The sequence below is a fragment of the Cryptotermes secundus genome, unplaced genomic scaffold, assembly GCF_002891405.2.
Source record: "Cryptotermes secundus unplaced genomic scaffold, Csec_1.0 scaffold597, whole genome shotgun sequence".
NCBI classification, from domain to species: domain Eukaryota; kingdom Metazoa; phylum Arthropoda; class Insecta; order Blattodea; family Kalotermitidae; genus Cryptotermes; species Cryptotermes secundus.
The window spans coordinates 906,891-926,230 of NW_019743156.1; the positions used below are offsets into that span (position 1 = coordinate 906,891).

Consider the following 19,340-nt stretch of genomic DNA (forward strand, 5'->3'; position numbering starts at 1 on the left):
GGTCAGAGCGTGCATTCAATTCCGGAGATAAAGAGAGAAAAACACATAACTTTTGAACTTTCCACGTTTGTGAATTTGGCCGAGAAAAGAAAGAAAGAAACAAACATTAAGGGTTTCTGAAGATGATTAAAGGATGTAATGTGACAGAACTAACATTTATCTGTCTCAGGACACTGTATATCGAAATGGGCCTGAATGCCCGTGAAGCAGGCCTGATAATAAAAAATAGTACAATGTTACCTAGAATTATAAGTATGATCCGTCATTTACAAAATAAAGTCATTTATTGCATGCCAGAGGGCTAAATAGAAAAGACAGAAGAATAGGAGGAGGAGGAGGAGGAGGAGGAAGAGGAGGAAGGAGTCGTTGACTTATTAGAACACAAATTCACCGCCAATATAATTGAAAACAGAATCTCCGGAGCATTAAGTAGGGCTGGCCGCGCCATAGCTCAAGCGGATAGTCGCTGGCTTCCCACCGCGGCGGCCCGAGTTCGATCACGGATCTGGTCAAGTGGGATTTGTGGTGAACCAAGTGGCGCTGGGGCGGGTTTTCTCCGAGTACTTCGGTTTCCCCTGCCAATCTTCATTCCACCAAATTCCGCATCATCATAATCAACCGGGACAGGCTACAATAAGCCAATCAGTGGCCACCATGCCGAGTGGACCCAGTTGGACTCCACGCCCCCACTAAGCGAATTAAAAAAGTAGGGTTACTGACCGCTGAATTGCAAAGTTCAGATGGGAAGATGGTGCTGAGTGGTGAGTAGCTAACTTTGTAGAAAGAATTGGTCGTGGACTACTTTAAGTTAGGCCCTTATTTATCTACGTAAGTGATGAAAAGCGGCTTAATCAGAATAGCGCATAATCTATTTGGGAAGCCAATTTTATACATCCCGAATACAAGACTCTATATGTAATACTATGCCTGTCTGTCTAGCAGAATCGAAAATGAACTGCAACTTTCATTACATTTCCTTCGTAATATATTGATATGTTAATATTTTGGGCACGGTAGCGCTAATGCAGAAAATTTTTGCGAATTATATTTCGAAGAGTAGACTACTATCTTCTGGGATGTAACATCGTGTTGTCTGGTAGATATTTATTGAAGATTTGATGGAACGTTTTCCCTCAGTGTTTAAGGTCTAAGAGTAAGAGCTTCCTTCTTCATCGGCTCACTGTTCAGCACTGAAGATGGAGTTAGCACATTTCTCCGAAACCTAAGTAAATATGTATCAGAATACACGGTGTCACATCTCAGAAGATATCACTTTTCATGATCACCGCCATGAGAACCCCAGATATCCAATGATTGTCCTCTATTCTGTTTTGTCTCTTCACGTAATATTTTACATCTATCACAACACACATTTCGTCTCTAGTCTCCCCGAAATAGGCAGAACACAGAGATATATTTTGGAACGGCATTAGGGTCATAAACTCTATCGCCTGTAGAGGTTGTTCATAGGTGCTATTGCTTTTTCTTTTCATTTGGTTGGTGTGGAGCTGAAATTCTACGCCCGGGTAATGCGAAAGTGAAAGGCCAAACCTGTGTACTAGGGTAGCCTACTCTTTTCACAAAAATGCCCGAAGAGACAACAGCCAACGATCGCAAGAGCCTTATAAGACAGGTTCAGGTTTAAAAAGTGTAATTTGGGAGAAGCTCGCCAGTTCGGTCGTCATGTTATCAGTCACTGCAAAAAAAATTCCCTTCCTACTTTTCTAGGTTCAGTCCCATTTATTTCTAGATCCTGTAGTAGTTATTTGGGTGTAATATTATACCTGTATACAGCGTAATTCTAGCTTCATGGAATATTGCTTTAGAGATGGAAACGGAGGTAGTAATGAGTTCTACTTTTTTAAGTCTCCAAGAAAAGGGAGTGGTAAGAACCGAAGACTAAGAACAAGGCGTGAACTCTTGAGAACAAGAAAGAAGTGAAAAAGAAATGCGCGAGAAGTTGCAGAAAAGAACAGCCTGAAGCAAAGTAAAGAAAGACAAAAGAACGACATGAAACACAGAGGTACACGGGTGGAGGAAATGTAACGGGGAAATGATGGGGCTGAGCTAACTTCCGCCCTCTAGCCTTCCGGAACCACAACTTCTTTCCAAACAGATTTTCATGATAAAACTGCCTTCGAAACTTCCTACGCATAAACGCACACCTTCATTTGCAAATTGTTACTTAACCTCTGATTTCCAAAATAATTTTGTATTCTCTAAATTATATACCTTATTTGTAAGGGTACGACGCCTCTGTGGTCTGGTGGTCAGAGCTCCTGCCTACAGATCCAGAGGTGTGGGTTTGATTCCCGGCGCTACCAGATTTTCTGAAAAGTAGTGGGTCGTAATATTTCTTACGAATTGGAATATGATATAAATAGTAAAATATAGCGAAATGAAGAAAAACAACAGAAAAAAGACAAATGAAAGAAGAGACGAAGTTCATATTTTGTAAAATGTTGACAAGTGCCACACTCTTATGAAATGGAACCTCAAGCTAAGAAGAACACAAGTGTTAGCAAAACTTCGCTCACTCATGGAGCTGACCTTTCTTGAGAAGACGCCAATTGTGCAGACTACTCAAGAACTTCTCAGGATTTTATGGAACCTGAAGGTTCGTTACCGTGTTCACGAGAGCCATCCACTGGTCCTTCTCCTGAGTCAGATCAATCCAATTCATATCATCGCATTCTATCCCTCTAAGATCCATTTTAATATTGTTCACCCACTTACGTCTGTCTTCTTTGTGGTATCTTTCCTTCTGACTTTACCACCAACATCCTATATGATTTCCTCTTCTTCTGCAGACGTGCTACGTGCCCTTCCATCTAATCCGCCTTGACTTCATCATTCTAATTATTCTTGAAGAAGAGGACAAGTTAGTTAACAAAATTTAGGAAGCTTAAATGTAGTTTCCGTGTGTGATACATATGGAAAATAATATTTCGGTATCAGATTTGATATTCTTAATGTGGAATATAAAGATTAATGAGTTCTAGGACGTATCATTTTTTAATTAATAGGCAGTTACCATCGGTTCGCAGGAAAACGGGTGTAAAATGAAAATAGCGTGTTAATCTGGAACATCAGTAACTATCACATCTCAGAAGTCTGCAATCTGAATGTTACAACTGGTCTTAAGAAAATTACTTCTAAGAATTTGGACATGATTCATCTGACAGGATAGGGTCCAGTAGTGGGTTGTTGCGAACAAGGTAATGAACCGCTGGGTTCCATAAAAGGCGGAAAATGTCTTCAGCAACTGATGAAAGAAAGACCTATCACCGAAAGGAGTGGTGTACTTCCATGGCTGTACATTCGTATTGGGAACGTGTTTGACTCGAATCTTAGCCTGAATTTTTTCAATGCTTTCCTCAGACCCTCCAGATAAACCCCTTGACAGGGCCTCGATTACGAAGAATGGGGTCACTTTCATCCTTCCAACCCCTTTCCATCTCATCAGCCATCTTTCTTCCTACCACTGACGCTTGCTGCTGTCGGGAGAATAGATGAGTACAAAGAAAAACGCTGAACTTGTAGAGCAGCATGACAGAATCCCAAAACTTCCACATGTACAAGTCAAAATGATATAGGAATATAGATAGCCTACTTAAAGGCATGGCTGTGAGGATGGAACAAGGCTGGGTTTAATCCATGGATGGAGACAATGTTGAAGAGGGAATTTATCCTCAAGGAATAGATGAACGCCTTAAACGCAGCTGAGAGATTCCTCAAGGCCATTATTGGCAGAACAGAAGACATTAAGATTCGGAGAATAAGATCGATCAATATTAGATCATAGATCACACCTGATGTTGTTATTTTGAAAATGTGAGTCATTTATAACTAATCAAATAAAATATCATCTTGTAGAATTTCTTTACTGCCTGGTTCGTGCCGATATGTTTATTGACTTATCATTATATCCTGAAGATGGAAGAAATATATAAATCCGAAACTTAGATTGACTTTCAAGTGACTAAACACATTGCAGTTTACGTATTAGTGAGTAGACACGGGATTATTTTCGCTGGTTCTCCTTTTATGGGGTCGTGTCGGACCTCACAGAAAACACCTTCTGTGGTATGTCTTCTAGTGATGTGTGTATATTCCTCGCCTAGCAATGACTCGTATTTTAATGAAGTAACAGTTTGTTTCCTATGCCATTTCCTACGAAAGGATGACTTTTTTAAAGCTCTTCGCTCATGTCACAATATCCCACAAAATACGACCCTTCGAAATGTCCTTAACTCGTACCTAATGCTATCACATATGTCACATCCTTTCAACGTACTCAGCTAAAAAGCTAATCTGCTTCACTTCATGTAACTGAAGCGTATTGAGCACAGCGCTGAAGCACTGTGAAATCTAAAGCCAGATTCGGAAAAGTTCTGGGTGGTCAGTTCCTTTACATAGAAGAAGGAGCGATCCCAGAACGGCTGTAAAGCTAGAGATGAAGTAATTAATTCTAACGATCCCTCAGGGATGGGAAAGCTACTAATGTAGTCCGTAGACTCTACTTCGACAAGCGTTATGCTTCTATTTCTCTCAGACCGTTAGTTGCTGGCTTCACACCACAAGGGCCTGTGCTAGATCCAGGTCACATCGTGTAGGATTTGTGGTGGATGAAGTCATACTAGGGTAGGCTTTCTCAGATTATTTCTGTTTCCCCCGTCAATTCCCATTCCACCAACTGCTCCACATTTTTTTACTCATCGACGTTACATAGTCTCGATAGCGGCCTCCGTAGTCTAGGGGTAACGTTCCCACCTCGTGACTCAAGGTACGCGGGTTCAAACCCGGCGGAGGTCGTGGAATTTTTAAGGGCGGAAAATTTCAGGGAACAAGTCCTCCAGGAGGTCCCGTGTCGTAGCTTTACGGCACGTAAAAGAACCGCATGTCTCAAGGGGACCTCTGAACCAAATTCAGGACATTTCCCGCCCAACAGTAGTCTCTAACGCCTCTGGTAGATGGGGGAAGCATCGAGATACCGCTGAGCCAGTAGAGGCCGAACTCGCTGGCTGAGTCGGGACTGATGGCACGCACCAGTACCGGTAGGGTATAGAGACTGGTAGAATATCACAGGGGGACGCACAATGGACCAATATTTGGTCTAAGTGCATGGGGAAACCCACCCTCTCCAATAACAACAACAACAATAACAACATAGTCTCGATACTATGATATGACGCCCGAAAACCAGAATAGTAAAGTCAGAATAGACGTTCACTGCTAGGCAACAACTCGGTAAACATATTCACACGGCAACGACTACACAAGCAATAATTGAGTAACATCCTAGAAGCACATAGACACGCACAGACTGATGGGGGAGATTTATTAAGTAAGCCGCTGAGATGGGCTCAGAGTGCCATGAGATACATACAGATTTGTTAAGGCATTCAAAAAATGAAAGATGGATTCACAGACACACGACAGCGTGGTGATATTGTAAAAAAAGTAAAGATGTTCCTGTGCTTAATTAATTAAGCAATATGCCATGAAGGTGTATGTGGGAATGTATAGATTCACGTATACTTGACCTCAGACTACCTTTATTTTTAACCTAATTTTCTTATTTTGTAAAAATAAAATTAGGCTTATGCGGTCTCAATGCTGTCTGTGTGTCAGTGTATCCCCCCCTATTAAGTTTTGAATTCCTGAATCAATCTTTATTAAACTTTCTATACATAATATGGCACCTAAGCCTGTCTAAACGGTGTACTTCATAAACTTCTCCGATCAGACTGTGTGTCTGTACGCGTACCCCTACCGTTGCTATGCAACGGCTCATTAAATATCTCCTTATCATTGTTAGGGTATGGCTTGGTAAAAATATTACAGCAGTAAAGGTATACAAATGCAACAATAGAAGAAATATTAGACTCGTCTTTTTCTATGTAGTCCGTGTCGTATGAAGGAAAATATGCCATTAGTTCTTCCCAGAACTTTTCTTTTCAAAACAATTAAAGTAGGCTTATAAAAATGAGAGTAAGTACAGCATGGTAATGGAACGATGATAGTGTTATTGTCATTGGACAACAAAACGAATTTTGAACATTGTCATTGTCTAGGATGTGACTCTACAGTCTGGTAGGAATTAAGAAAATTGCTAAGTATTGTCGGTGAACTCTGTGAGACTGCAGATGTCATATCGCAGGTTCTACTCTCCATAGCAAAATTTTGTCAGCAAAATCTGGATGATGTTCTTCTGACTGCAGATCATTCAAACAACAATAAATTTTATCTTTGTGATCGATTCATTCCTCTTCCTTTTGCTTATTGTCCCTGTAGTTTCACAAGCACATTCTTATCATTCAAGCCATAGAAAATCCATTTCAGTAAGCAGGGGATCCGAGTTCGACGTTCCACTTTTTTGTATTGTTAAAACAAAAAAAAAACATTTCTAATATTTCTGCAGCGTACACAAAGCAACTGAAGGAAGCGAATAGTAGCGATATTATCTCGCAAACTGCTCATGTACTGGAAATATATATTCACTGCCTTTTGCAGCAGACAGAACTTCACAATAAAAGAATTCACCCGGGTGTATTGGCTTCTCTACGAAAAATTGTGTCAATGCTGCAATGATTCTAGGGTCACAACCGCTACTGCAATATACCAAAATAAGAGAAGCTGTAGCTATCCCAGAAACAATGAGAAGAGAAAAGGGGAGCTGTGTTATGGAAGGGCTGGATATGGACGTTGAAGCAGATATACGCCCTCTCATAAGTTCCGCATCTCCTCATCCGTTCCAGTGAGGCTATTCCTAATGTCTTTAGAAGTCAGAAATATCGTTTTCAGCAACAATGCATGCAGGAACAAATTTCCAAAACTGTATTGCAATGGATTCCTTTGTAACGCGTGTATTCATTCAACCGGCGATTTTATACTGATCTGGGGTTACTAATTTTAGCTTTCGCATGGGCTACGCAGGTGGCAGAGGAAAACTGCGACGATTCAAATAATCATGTCCATCGAGACGGAAACTAATGATTAGTCCTGTCTCAGTTATATTCTAAGGGGATCTGACGATTGTGTATAAAACACAGGATTACTGGGTTTTTGGACCTTTATCATCGTCGTGTATTCTAGAAAAGAGAAAACACGACTTTTCGGAAAGTGGATCTGATTCGTCCTCAGGTGAGGAGGTGAAGACACCTACTCATTTGGTTCCCTTAGAGTTAACCTCAACCACTGGACACAGGGATCTGAGTAGATGTCTTCCCCCACCTCACCTGAGGACGGAAATAGATCCATTTACCGAAAGTCATGTTTTCTATTTTCTAGAATACCGGATGATGGTAAAAGTCCAAGGGCCCAGAAATCCTGCCTGTCTCAGTTGTTAACTTTCTGAACGAATCACCAGTTCACGCAATTCAGTACAGGAAACGTATTTATATATAGGTTTCCATGTAAGCCTATAAGCAAATTCATGTTGTTTATATGTAAATCAGAATGAAGTAAATTGTCCGAAACAACGAAGGTGGATTTTATGTTGATATACAATCGAGTTTTGTAGGACCGTCATATTTTCTTCTTCCTTCTGTGGTTACGTCTGGTAGAAACAGCACCAGTTTTCATCGGTGTAAATAGTTAAAAATTCTACGTGGAAAGGGACATAAAGTTAAGCTCCTGTTACAGGAGTTCACGGAATGTTTCTTCATCTAATAGCTTCCATGATATAGTTCCGCAAGGTCGCTGTGTTATTCTCTCTTGTAAATGTTATACACTACACATGCCCATATATTTTATGTTTATTTACAAATTGTGACTTCTTGTGGCGTTCAGTAACAGAAATTTGCCGTCATATTTGATGAATGTCAGTGGTTCAATGCTTGTTATGAGAAACGGACATTAGAGTAAGCTCCGGTTGCAAGAATTTGCTTTTATGCGTACATTCTCTTATCTACTTTTATGTATAGTGCAGAAACGTATCAGGCCCTTATATTGTTATTTTTCGTGTGGTATATTTTATATAACTTTTATCCATTTACCAATATCTTCTTCAGTTGCATCCGGTGACCAAAACTCGACATTGAATATTATGAATATCAGTTATTCCCAACTTGGTAGAGTAAGCAGACGCGATACTGTTCTCTAATCACGTGACTCTGTAGTGCAGTGTTCAGCGGAGAACTTTTGACACTTGTAAAGAAGCAGAGGCACACAAGTTATACAGTAATTCAATCACACTCTTGGGCCCCTAGCTGCCACGCCTCGCCTTGCCCCTCCAACCTCCTCTTCAAGAGTTACAAGTTTCGCAACAAATAACAGAGCCAACTGCGCGAAATCTCTTGGGGCACATTTCAGGAAGATGGATGTAACAAAAATGTTATACACCAGAACATGAATAATACATAATTGAGCATATAGAGACACAGAGCTTTTCTGGAAAGTTAAAATTTTAAATTGGTATAAAAATTATTGAGGATATATAGCACATATTCTTTTAGTAGTACTGTGGAAATTTCAGTATTGTACTGAAATATTTACGTATATAAAATATATTTAATTTTTCATGTTCGGGAAATAAATGTTAGAATTCTACGGTTGTTTAATAAATACGATTCATTTTGACCTTATTTAAACACAGTTATTTCATTCTGTCTTTTGCATTCAAGATTAGATGCAGGTTTGGAATTACATTGTCGATTTCTCTACTCTGTCTCATCCCTCCTGTTTACATGTCATACATGTCTTGCATTCCTATATAATTTTAGATATTCGAAAGTTATTGAAACACATTTATGGAATAAATAACGTTAATTCCTATAGCAGCGATCTAGAAACCGCTGTGACTAAGTCAGTAGAATGACTAGGCTAGGGGATGCACGATAGAAGATTATGGGTCCAATTCCTGCAGGACCAAAAATTATCCTTAATGGCTTTCAGCAGACGGGCTCTGGGACCCATTCGGCCTCATATCCAATTTGTACCGTGATTTCCTTCCCGGGTTAAATTAACTAAAGCGTATATCTGTCCACTCACATCCATCTACGGCCAAGATTAAGAATAAGTGTATCTATATATCCATTGCTCGAAACGTCTGTATGTCACGATTCTTAACCTTTCGAAATGTAGCAATTACTGCATGCATGGAATTTCGCTAAAACTTCCACGTGTGAAAATATTTGTAAAATAAAATTTTATATCCTGCTTCAGTCATTTTTATTCTGAGATCACCTCCTTCATATTTATCAAAATAATGTACCTTATTCTAAATTGTGCACAACTTATACAGACACTTAATTTTCAATCCCTTCTCATTGAAAATCATTTTACTTACACTTGTCACGTAACAACGACGACTTTGACGTCATTCTGTTAGAACCGAGATCAGTCTTGCAGTCTGGCCACGGTTCTGCGAGAGCATTCACGCTGAGTGCTCTCGAACACGAAACAGGAATGCCAAGCATTCAGCCTCAAATTTTGGTCGATGTTATCATACATTGAGGTCGAATGCTTAGAATTCCTAGTATGTAGGAGGGTATGTGTCTTCGAATTCTGGATCGGTGATACAGAGAGACTTTGTATCGTCTTCCACAGTGCTTCTAGGAAATTCTGCAGCTGTGTTTTGAATATACCCACAGCTCCTTTACACATATTCTCTATTTATTCCTATTTAGGTATTTTGAAGAACGATCTCTGTATCTCAGACAATGTAGAGTGAAATGGTGGGATGCTTAGAGAACGAGTAATCGGACGAGAAATGGAAAGACGAAACTTATAATTTAACATAATATCTCTACATTTATTTGGAGGAACTGAAGAAAACCAAGAAGAATATTAGGGTAGTCAGTGCCCCAGCTGAAATTCTAATTTTACTTTGGCCGAACACACGAAGAAATTCCTATAACTTGATACAGCTTATTTTTCACGTTATGCCAGTTCGTTATTCAAGTACGTTCCCGCAATTGTGTCATATATTGTATCATTGACTATGTAAGTCGAAGGATCTGAGTCCTTCTTGGGACACCACCTGTCGCTTAGCTGCTCAAGAATCTATGAACATATTAAGAAAACTGAAGATTCATTACCATGTTCGCAAAAGTCCTCTCCCGGTCTCTATCCCGTGGCAGATGAATCAAGTCCATACCACCCCATGTTATTTCTCGAAGATCCATTTCAGTATTATCCTCTCACTTATTTCTATGTTTTGTTAATTGTCTCTTTCCTTCTGACTTTGCCACCAAAATCTTACATGCATACCTCTTCACCTCTATGCATACTCCGATTTATTGTATAACTAAGTAATTAAATGTCGTTACATAAATGGAGTACCCATGAGTAAAAATGTCCTTGAGAACAATAACTCAGAAGCTGGTAACTATTTGTTGCAGGTTCCTGTGGCGCCGTTTTCGGGCCCGGAAAGGAGACGGCTACGAGGGTGTGCTGCAGAGGGACGGGAGTTCGGACCCGCTGGCCGTGAAATCCCTCTCAGCTAGCGGCAACCTTCTCACGGACGAGGTGAGCACGCATGATTAATGTTAAAGTGGATGACACATCACTAGACTTACAAACTGTAACAGCCATCACTTGTTGCTCGTATTTTGAGTGAGAAATCAAGGAGCTTCTTTCTTAGATTTCGTCAAATCTGTCATTGAAAACTCTGAGGCATTGCTTTAATTATGTCCGGACTCGCTCCATTGGACTATTTGTCAGGTGATCTGAAAGGCTTCTCGTCTTCCCCTTTTTGCAGAATAGATCATTTTTGCACGTTTAATGCGAGAGATAGACAGTGATTAAAACACAAAGGAAGTAAAACAGCTGTAATGGAGGTAAGAGGTTTTCTATATGCATCACTAGGTAGCAGCACAGTCCAGCTTCATGACAGCGTAGGTAGCAGACGCGCATGCGCATGTTCAGAGGCTGGTCGAATACGAAATTTTTGTGCCTAATAAATCGCCCTTGAAACTTATCAGATTTATTTTTTAGAGAAGGGCGCATTCGCTAAATTACTATTACATCTAAGGTCGGAAATCAAAAGTGTGTCGTTGTGTTAAATACACTCGAAGAACGCCTGTAAGGATGGCTTACTGTGCTGACTAAAAGTTTTGTGCGAAGAATTGCCGAGATAACACAACAATGAACATCATGCACTTAAAAAAACACGAATTTGACAAAGATTTTTAAATAATAAGCATTTCCATTTTTGTATTGTTTAAAGTTATGATTTCTTGCCTTGAGGAAAGAATATATATTATTTGAAGAAAGCAGTCTTCTGGGATTTGGCACCGTGTATATGTGGTGTTAACCGACGTTTCGGAGGAACGTATCGCCTCCATCTTCAGGGTAGAAGAAAAAATATATAAGAAATCTGCAAGCAAAGAGACCGTGAGAACCGGTAAAAGCAGNCAAAAAAATTAGCAAAGAAAATATTTGGACAAAAGATAATTGAACTAAGACAGAAGCATCGGAAATGAAATAAAGATAACTGCCTCTTATAATGTTTTTAGTGTTTCTATCAATATTATAACAAAAAGTATCTGGTCTAGAAATATAGCTGTGGTTGGAGGAGCAAGTAACTTTTTCATAATTGTGGGACAGATGTCTCTTCGTCAAGCGGTAATTTAGAAAATGGAAAATAGGAGTTCGCAACGAAAATCGATTGAACCGACCCCAGCCTTCTGTTGCAAGAGAAGCAGGGTTCCTTTTTTAAGGATTTAGCGATATTATCTTCAAGTAGTTCGTCGTTATTTTCGTAACTATAATTGACTAATAACTGGTGGATCTTTTCGGATAAAATAATTAAAATTGTGTCTCCCATCCTTTTGTCTTACATCCCTGATATTTTCCGACCATTAGTATATATTCATTGAGTGGCTGTCACATTTGATATTGCTCTTGCTTTCCAGCCATAACATTCAGTATTGTACCATTGCATTGTTCCTCGGTATTCCCAGCCATGTTCTGCTATCTCAATTTCTTTTATAATTCGTTAATATATATATATATCCGCCGCTCTACAGAAACTCATTTCTGCAATCTGCAAACTTTCTATGCGAATTTTCGCTAACGTCAAGCGCTGGTATCCAGCCAGGCCTACTGTAAATTGTGAAAAAGGGTAGTATCCTACAGTACTGTTACAGTTACAATTAGGGATCTTCAGGATCTGAGAGAGGTGAGATGGAGCCATTGTAAATCACTGATTTAGGGCCCTCATCCCAGTCAGAAAATCACATTAATATATGAATATTGTCACGTATTCCACGTCACAATATATTTAATAAACTTACTTTTTTTATTGCTAGTGGGGTGGACTAAGTCCTTTTTACTGCGGCCACTTGTAGCCTATTGTACCAGACCCAGAAGATAGGTGAGGGTGATTGTGGAGCAATTGATGGAATGAAGATTGGCAGGGGAAACCAAAGTACTCGGAGAAAACCTGCCCCAGCGCCACTTTGTCCACCACAAATCTCACTTTACCAGACCCGGGATCAAACCAGGGCCGCCGCGGTGGGAAGCCAGCGACTAACCGCTTGAGCTAATAATTTATAAATTAATTTTAATTTTAATAATTTAAACGAAAAATTTGTGTTAGAAGAAGCTGCTAAATATGACAAACGATGTCCTTCAAAACTGTCGTATTTATAGGTAATATAAATAACACAGTCATTCTTTTCGGGTATTATTAAAAAATGACAGAAATATTTCCATTATAATTTTACGCATTTTACACAACAGATGTTTACACAGCAATGTTGAGAAGTGATCAGAATGCTAAAGTGATGCTGATAGCAGGCAGTAGTCCGTGACAAATTCCCACCCACTTCAGGAACACTGCCAGGAATTCAACACAAGCTTTCGAATATTGATTTTATTTCGTTCTGGCCCCCACCCCTTTTTAAACCGGAATATGTAGGAAATATCTACTTGTATGTTCTAACTTTTGTTAGCTTATCAAAGTTCCGAATATATCGTATTAACGTTTTAAGATTTTTAATACGTATCGAATAGCAATATTTACGTTCCTTGGCACCCTGCAAGGTAACGTTCTCAGTTATATGATGAACAGAAAGTCGTGCAAGTGAAACGAAACAAATTCAATTCTTTGAAGCAGTGCAAGATTTAACCTAAACCCAAACTTAAAAAGAAAAACATTCCCCCGTTGCTTCGATTAACTTCTTAGCGATTATAACCGTGTCCCTGTATTTAATAACGTTCCAACAACTTCACTGGTGGCGCAGCAGCGAATGGCTTCGCAATTAGGAAGCATGTACAAGGAGGGGGAAGTAGTGTATTTTAAACTGCTGTCAAAACTTATTCCTGGAGGGCCTGAGAAACGCGATGAAATTTAATTGTCCTTATTTCAGAGGTACGTGTAAAGGCATGACCTCCAGAATACGGAATATAATTGCTATAATATTTTCACTAAAACATGTCGCTGTGCTGTGGTTTCGAAGGAAGTAAACGAAGCAAGAGTAAGCATGGGAAAAATAACTTACAGTTATGCCAAATGTAACTAACGAAATACTGGTTTTTAATGAATAATGATTATAATGTTAAGTGTGTTCTTGCAAAGTGCGAAATTTGATTCAGTTTTCAGGTCTAACCTCGACTGTCGGTTTGATGCTTATTTATTTCTTATTGGGTGAACCTTTACATGTTTTGCTCCTTTTCAATTGCAATAATTAAAAATTCCCTGGAATATCGGTATACGGACTGAATTTGAAAGAAAATTATCTTTATAATTTCTGTCCCAAACTTAATGTACTATAACGTGTTTTGTTTCAGATACTCTCGGTCATTTGTCAATTCCGCTATTTTGAAACTTCATGCAACTTCAATAACCGTATCAGTAGGGTGATTTTATTTTTCACAAAATTCTGCCCTTTGCAATTGCGAAACATGTGAACTAGTATGCCGCCCACAGAGTGACGTTGACACTGTAGTCTAATGGGAAGTGAAACAACAATCAATCACAAAGTACCCGGAGACCCGTGAAATTATAGCCGAGATTACAGCTACACGCCTGGCGTAATGCTGTGAGGTGTAAGGTGGAGGCACTTCAATGTCATCTTCATTTCCCATCCGTGACACATCTAAAGATGGAGGTTACATACCCTTAGGTTAGATTTCCTTATATAAAGACATACATAGTATAGAAACACAAATACCATTAACTTTACGCGTTTATCTCATTTCCTGGCTTGCCTTTGACATTAAACTCTATCCTGTGTCAATATTCTTGCATGGCGTAAATTTCTATGCTTCTTGCTTTTCCGAGTCATACATTCAGAATTAATTTCTAGATATAATTTATGTGGAAGATAATTTAGATATTCATCATAACTGTAAGCCGATCACAGTGGCCGTGCTGTCTAAGACATAAAATGTCTTCTTCCGTTCAAACTGTGGGATCATGTGTTCGAATCCCACTTAAGACATGGATGTGTGTGTGCGTTTATTCTGTGTTTGTGTTGTTCTGTGTATAGATAGTAGCATTGCGACAGGCTGATCTCCCGTCCAAGGAGTCCTACCGACTGTGTATTCGATTAAGAAACCTAGAAGATCAAGGTCCAACAAAAGACTGCAGAGCCATAGATAAACAGATAATAACCGCAAAAAAAAATTGTGGATTTTAATTAGGTGAATACGGATATGGCTTCTGATATATTGTCGCATAAGCTGTTAAAAATCAGCGGTATAGAACTGCAAATTATCTTCGGATTTATTCAGGTTTATCTGACTCCGTCAATATAATGGATTTCGACTCGTAGATGAGTACAAAAGTTTGGGTAGCACATCATGCTATATGGGAACGTAAGGGTGGTCAGTCAAAGTGTTATCTGTTGTTCCAGGCCAGTGATTTTGAGAAGACAGATTAATTATCCCACATACGAACTCCCTCAGTCGTAAACACCAACGAAATTCCGAAGGATTTAATTCAACGAAGCAACGGACTAATGAACGTAACAAGAAATAGAGAATTAAAATAAAATTTATTGATACAACATTAAACAAAATTAATGTAAGTTATGAAAGCCTGAAAATGTTAGAAATATAATACACAAATATTATCACAAACAAAGAAGTTGGAAAAAATATACCATATTTTGAAAGAGAAGCCGACAAAGGGAAATACATTCTTTGCGAAATTTAGAACGATCAAGAACGTTATAATATTTACTTTATACGTGTAGTAACTTCCACGGCCATGACAGTGTGGTTTCTCGTTGGTGAAGCGCAGTTTATCTAATTAAGGTAAAGCGAGGAAAATCAGCCATGCAATTTACCCAACATCGTGAAGTGGAGAGGAAGGTTGGTCTTACAGTTCCGCTAATCAAGTCAGTTTTAAACTAAAATGTTATTCCTTATATTCTAAAGTACAAAATTTCTATTTCAATTATCATTCTATAAAGTCTTCGTTTGTTCATTTCACTGCCCTTTTCAAAACGTCATAGCCTATTGCCATCAGTAAAGGTCGGCTCAATGTTTTATCGTGTTGTGAGTTCATTTCAAAATGCCTTCCTTTCTGTGATGTTACTACTTAAGATTTTTTCAAATTCCTTAATATAATTTATTTTAAAGTGATAAATTATGAGAGACTTTTCTCAAAAAGTATTTAGGCAATTACTTGTTTAAAGAGAATATAAAGTAAGAGATATTTACAAGAAAGGGAACCAAATTTTTGTAAGATTTCGTCGCAGGTATGAGTGGCTATAGACGGGATTTGTGGACTGCAGAATGAATTTATTGACCACTTTGATATACGACCCGTGACTTTACTTAATTATAACGCCATCGCTGATCTCCAAAATTTACAAACTTCTACAGCATATGCTAAACCTTTTCAGTCTGCTGTGTCTTTGCTAGTCGTTCCATGGTAATGGCTTCTAATATTGGAGATTCTTCATTTTCCGCCCTCGATTCGTTGCCCGCTGGCTCTCAAATACATCGATTGAGACTTCTCTACTCAGACGCCCTTACGACTGACTGCCAACTCACTCTGTTACTACACTGACTGACTGAGACACTCAGAATCAGACTTACGTGTACCTTACGACTGGCGGCTTACCGCAAATCAGTTCGTCTTGGCACCAAGTCCCTTGAGACTGACGCCCACAATTTCTTTGTCAACTGAACACTTGTGATCGTAGTCCTTATGTAACATCCTATCTGATGGGAGGATGTGTCTGTCATTCACAGTTGTTGCTGGTCCTTGACAGAGCATCGTTCTCGGGTCTGAATTCAGCGGGATTCATGACCACATTCTACTGTCCCAGATTCGAGATTCCACTAACCTACAGTCCATTCGCGGAGACGAGACAGCGTAAACAAAGCAAGCCCGAGTCGCCACAGCAGACAGCAAGGAGTGGACAAAGCGGGCAATTACTCAGTGTACTCACTGCATTCGGACGCACGTTAATCTGCATTCAGACCGAAGAGTGAACTTTGGACGCCCCTGCAATGGTACACCCATCACGTGATCGCTGCATGATTTCATTCAAAGTGCGAAGGATATACCGCGTGCATTTGTTTACGAGGACTCTCTCGTCTCCGCGAATGGACTATAGAGGACTAGGTCCTCGTATTTACATCCCCCAGGAACAGGGTGGCAAGGCATTGGGTTCCCTTTCCGTCACCTCCTAAGACTATCAGGTCTAAGATGGGAATATTCGACCCCGCCTCCACATGGGATACTGACGAACTTCCATATCCGTCACAGTTATAACATTTCGGCACGGACGTCATAGAAAACACTGTTAATTGTTTTACTCCAACAGTTCCTCTATTGTTACGTGTGGATTGTTGCTGTTCCCACGTGATCGCTAAACAGCCAGTCCATTGGTGCGATGGCTGCTGCCTAGAAATGGCTTCTGTCTTGTTATTTGTTTCGGGGGTTTGCCTACCAACGGGTCTGTACGCTACAATACAACAATAATAACGAAGAAATAATAAAACGGGTAAAATTTTATAGTCTTGTATTTTCTGAGCAGTATGCCTTGTCAGGGAAAAACCAATCCCGTAATAACCAGTGATCCCACATGAAGGACAGGCCGTCTAGAACTGTCCTCCCTCTCAGTGCAATATTCAGTTAATAAAACTGAAACAATTAAGTGCGAAGACGTTTTGATTATTGTTTGCTATATTTTTTTCATTTGCTTCTATGTTTTTTATTTATTTTCATTCTTTTTGATCCTGTTCTACTTTGTACTATTATCATGTTGTAAAATTTATCGAAAAAAGGAGAGTAGAGACACAATGAAACCTCCATTTTCAGCTGCTGCTTTCAACTGTGCGAACAATTCCGCCTCATATTTCCTATGGTGCAGTAAATTTCAAACAAAGTGGCACTAAAAGTAAACATCAGGTACCCGATAATTGGAGTCGAAACTGAGCTAGGAGAAACCTCACATGCACATCCAGTATCAGACTAAATTTTAAATTATCCAGGGAATAGACAAAGCCACTAAATTAAGTGGAGTAGTGAACACAGAGAGACAGAGGGAGACTTTACAGTTCAAGCTAAAAACATTTAATTGAAAATAATTACTTAAATTTAGAGGCTACAAAGTGTAACTTTCACTTTAAATTTTAACAAACAAGTTTACAGTGCAACAGTCATTAACATATAAGTTTATTGTGATATTGATATGCGCTACATTTTCTCATAAAATGTAATATTATTGAAAGGCACAAAACCCAGCCCTTGAAGCATGACACGTTGCATGAATGTATAAACATGATTTTCGTCACCATTGTAACTAACTTAATCAAGTGGATTTCTTTTCTGAAGCAAAGAGTCGCTCGGCTAATCATGAAATTCCCCGATTTTATTAAACCCAAAAATTATTTGCTGTGTTCACAAAGGAAAGATTCAATGGACGAAGAATCTAGAGTTATTGACGTATTGTCGTTTACCGAAAATTTATTTCTTTCTTACTGGGAATCATAGGTAGCGTAGTTAGTTGAGGCACTATGCTACAAACCGGAAGATAGCGGGTTCGATTCCCGATTAAATCATTCCATTTTTCAGTTCACCTAATCCTTCTAGCCGTTCTATGGCCCTGGGGTCGACTCAGCCTCTACTTCCAATGATTACCATGAATCTTCCTGGGAGTAAAGGGCGGCTGGCGGGTAAGGCTTGCAAACTTACCGCCAACTGTGAGCCAATTTTCTTGAAAATGTGGGAACCTCGACGTCCCAGGCTATGTTGCGAGAAGCTAACAGTGGCTCGGCCACTGAAGACATATCTCGCGCTCATGAAATCTAGAAATTCATTGTTAAAAGAGTCCGCCACTGGTCTCTATCCTCAGCTCTGGTTGTTTCATATCGTAACATGTCGCTTTCCCGTATGAGGCATTTAACTCGAGAAACAGAGGAAATACGGAATCAGATAGTTTTCTGTACGAGAATTAAACCATATACCTCACGAATATGAAAGAGTGATACCAAATAGACTACTGATTTAATTTTATTTCTGTCGTTCCAAGCTTTGGGGCATGTAACCGGATGTCCCGGCGAAATTGTTAGATTTGTAGCATCGTATTTCGGAAATGTCCGTTGAAGTTTCTGCGGTTATTACTGGTACGCTGCGTGGGATTCCTCAGTTCCTCCAGGATAACCCCAGGATCGTGCCTTCCAATAACCAAAACCGCGCCCCCTTGCATCCTTCCCATCTCACTCTTTTGCGATTATCCATCGTTTAATGATTAATGACTTCTGAGTTATGACTCAATTTAGATTGATAAAAATGTACCTGTGTCTTGGTATGAACTACTGTGTCCCTCTATTCTGAAAATTGAAAAAAACGTGTTCGTCCGAAACGTCAAAATATTTTACCAAACTATGAAGTGTCAGATCCCAGAAGAGCTAATATTTGCTTGAACACGCAGAAGTTGTTACTTTCAGCGTCTGACAGATGGCATGGTAACGCCATTCATCAGCGCATGCGCCACCCGCTGGTACATTGTTTCTCGTCCTCTGCAGTTACAAAAGTCCTTTAACGGAATGGACGAGGAAATAAGGAATAAGGTATTACAATAGGACTCGCATATAAAAAGGAAGTGGAAGGAATACGGGAAAAAGAGATAAGGAGATAAAGTTAGAACGGGGATGGAGAAAAGGCGGCCCGGGTTCTATCCCGAGTCTGGTCAAGTGGGATTTGTGGTGGACAAAGTGGCGCTGGGGCACGTTTTCTATGAGTACTTCGGTTTCCCCTGCCAATTTTCATTCCACCAATTGCTCCAAAATCACCCTCACCTATCATCTGTGGCTGGTACAATAGGCCAGAAGTGGCCGCAGTACAAGGGACTTAGTCCCACACCACTAGCAATAAAAAAAAGGAGACATTAATGGAGATGAAATTATAGCATGTGCCAGAACATCAC

The 19,340-nt window shown here is 39.6% G+C and overlaps 1 protein-coding gene across 1 annotated transcript in view; it reads left to right on the plus strand.

Moving 5' to 3' along the window:
• Positions 1 to 19,340, plus strand: part of LOC111873891 — a 78,372-nt gene that overhangs the window by 35,251 nt on the left and 23,781 nt on the right. Inside the window, exon 4 of the mRNA XM_023868954.2 lies at positions 10,347 to 10,473. Coding sequence (XP_023724722.1) covers positions 10,347 to 10,473 — 127 coding nt within the window. The remainder of the gene's footprint in view (positions 1 to 10,346; positions 10,474 to 19,340) is intronic.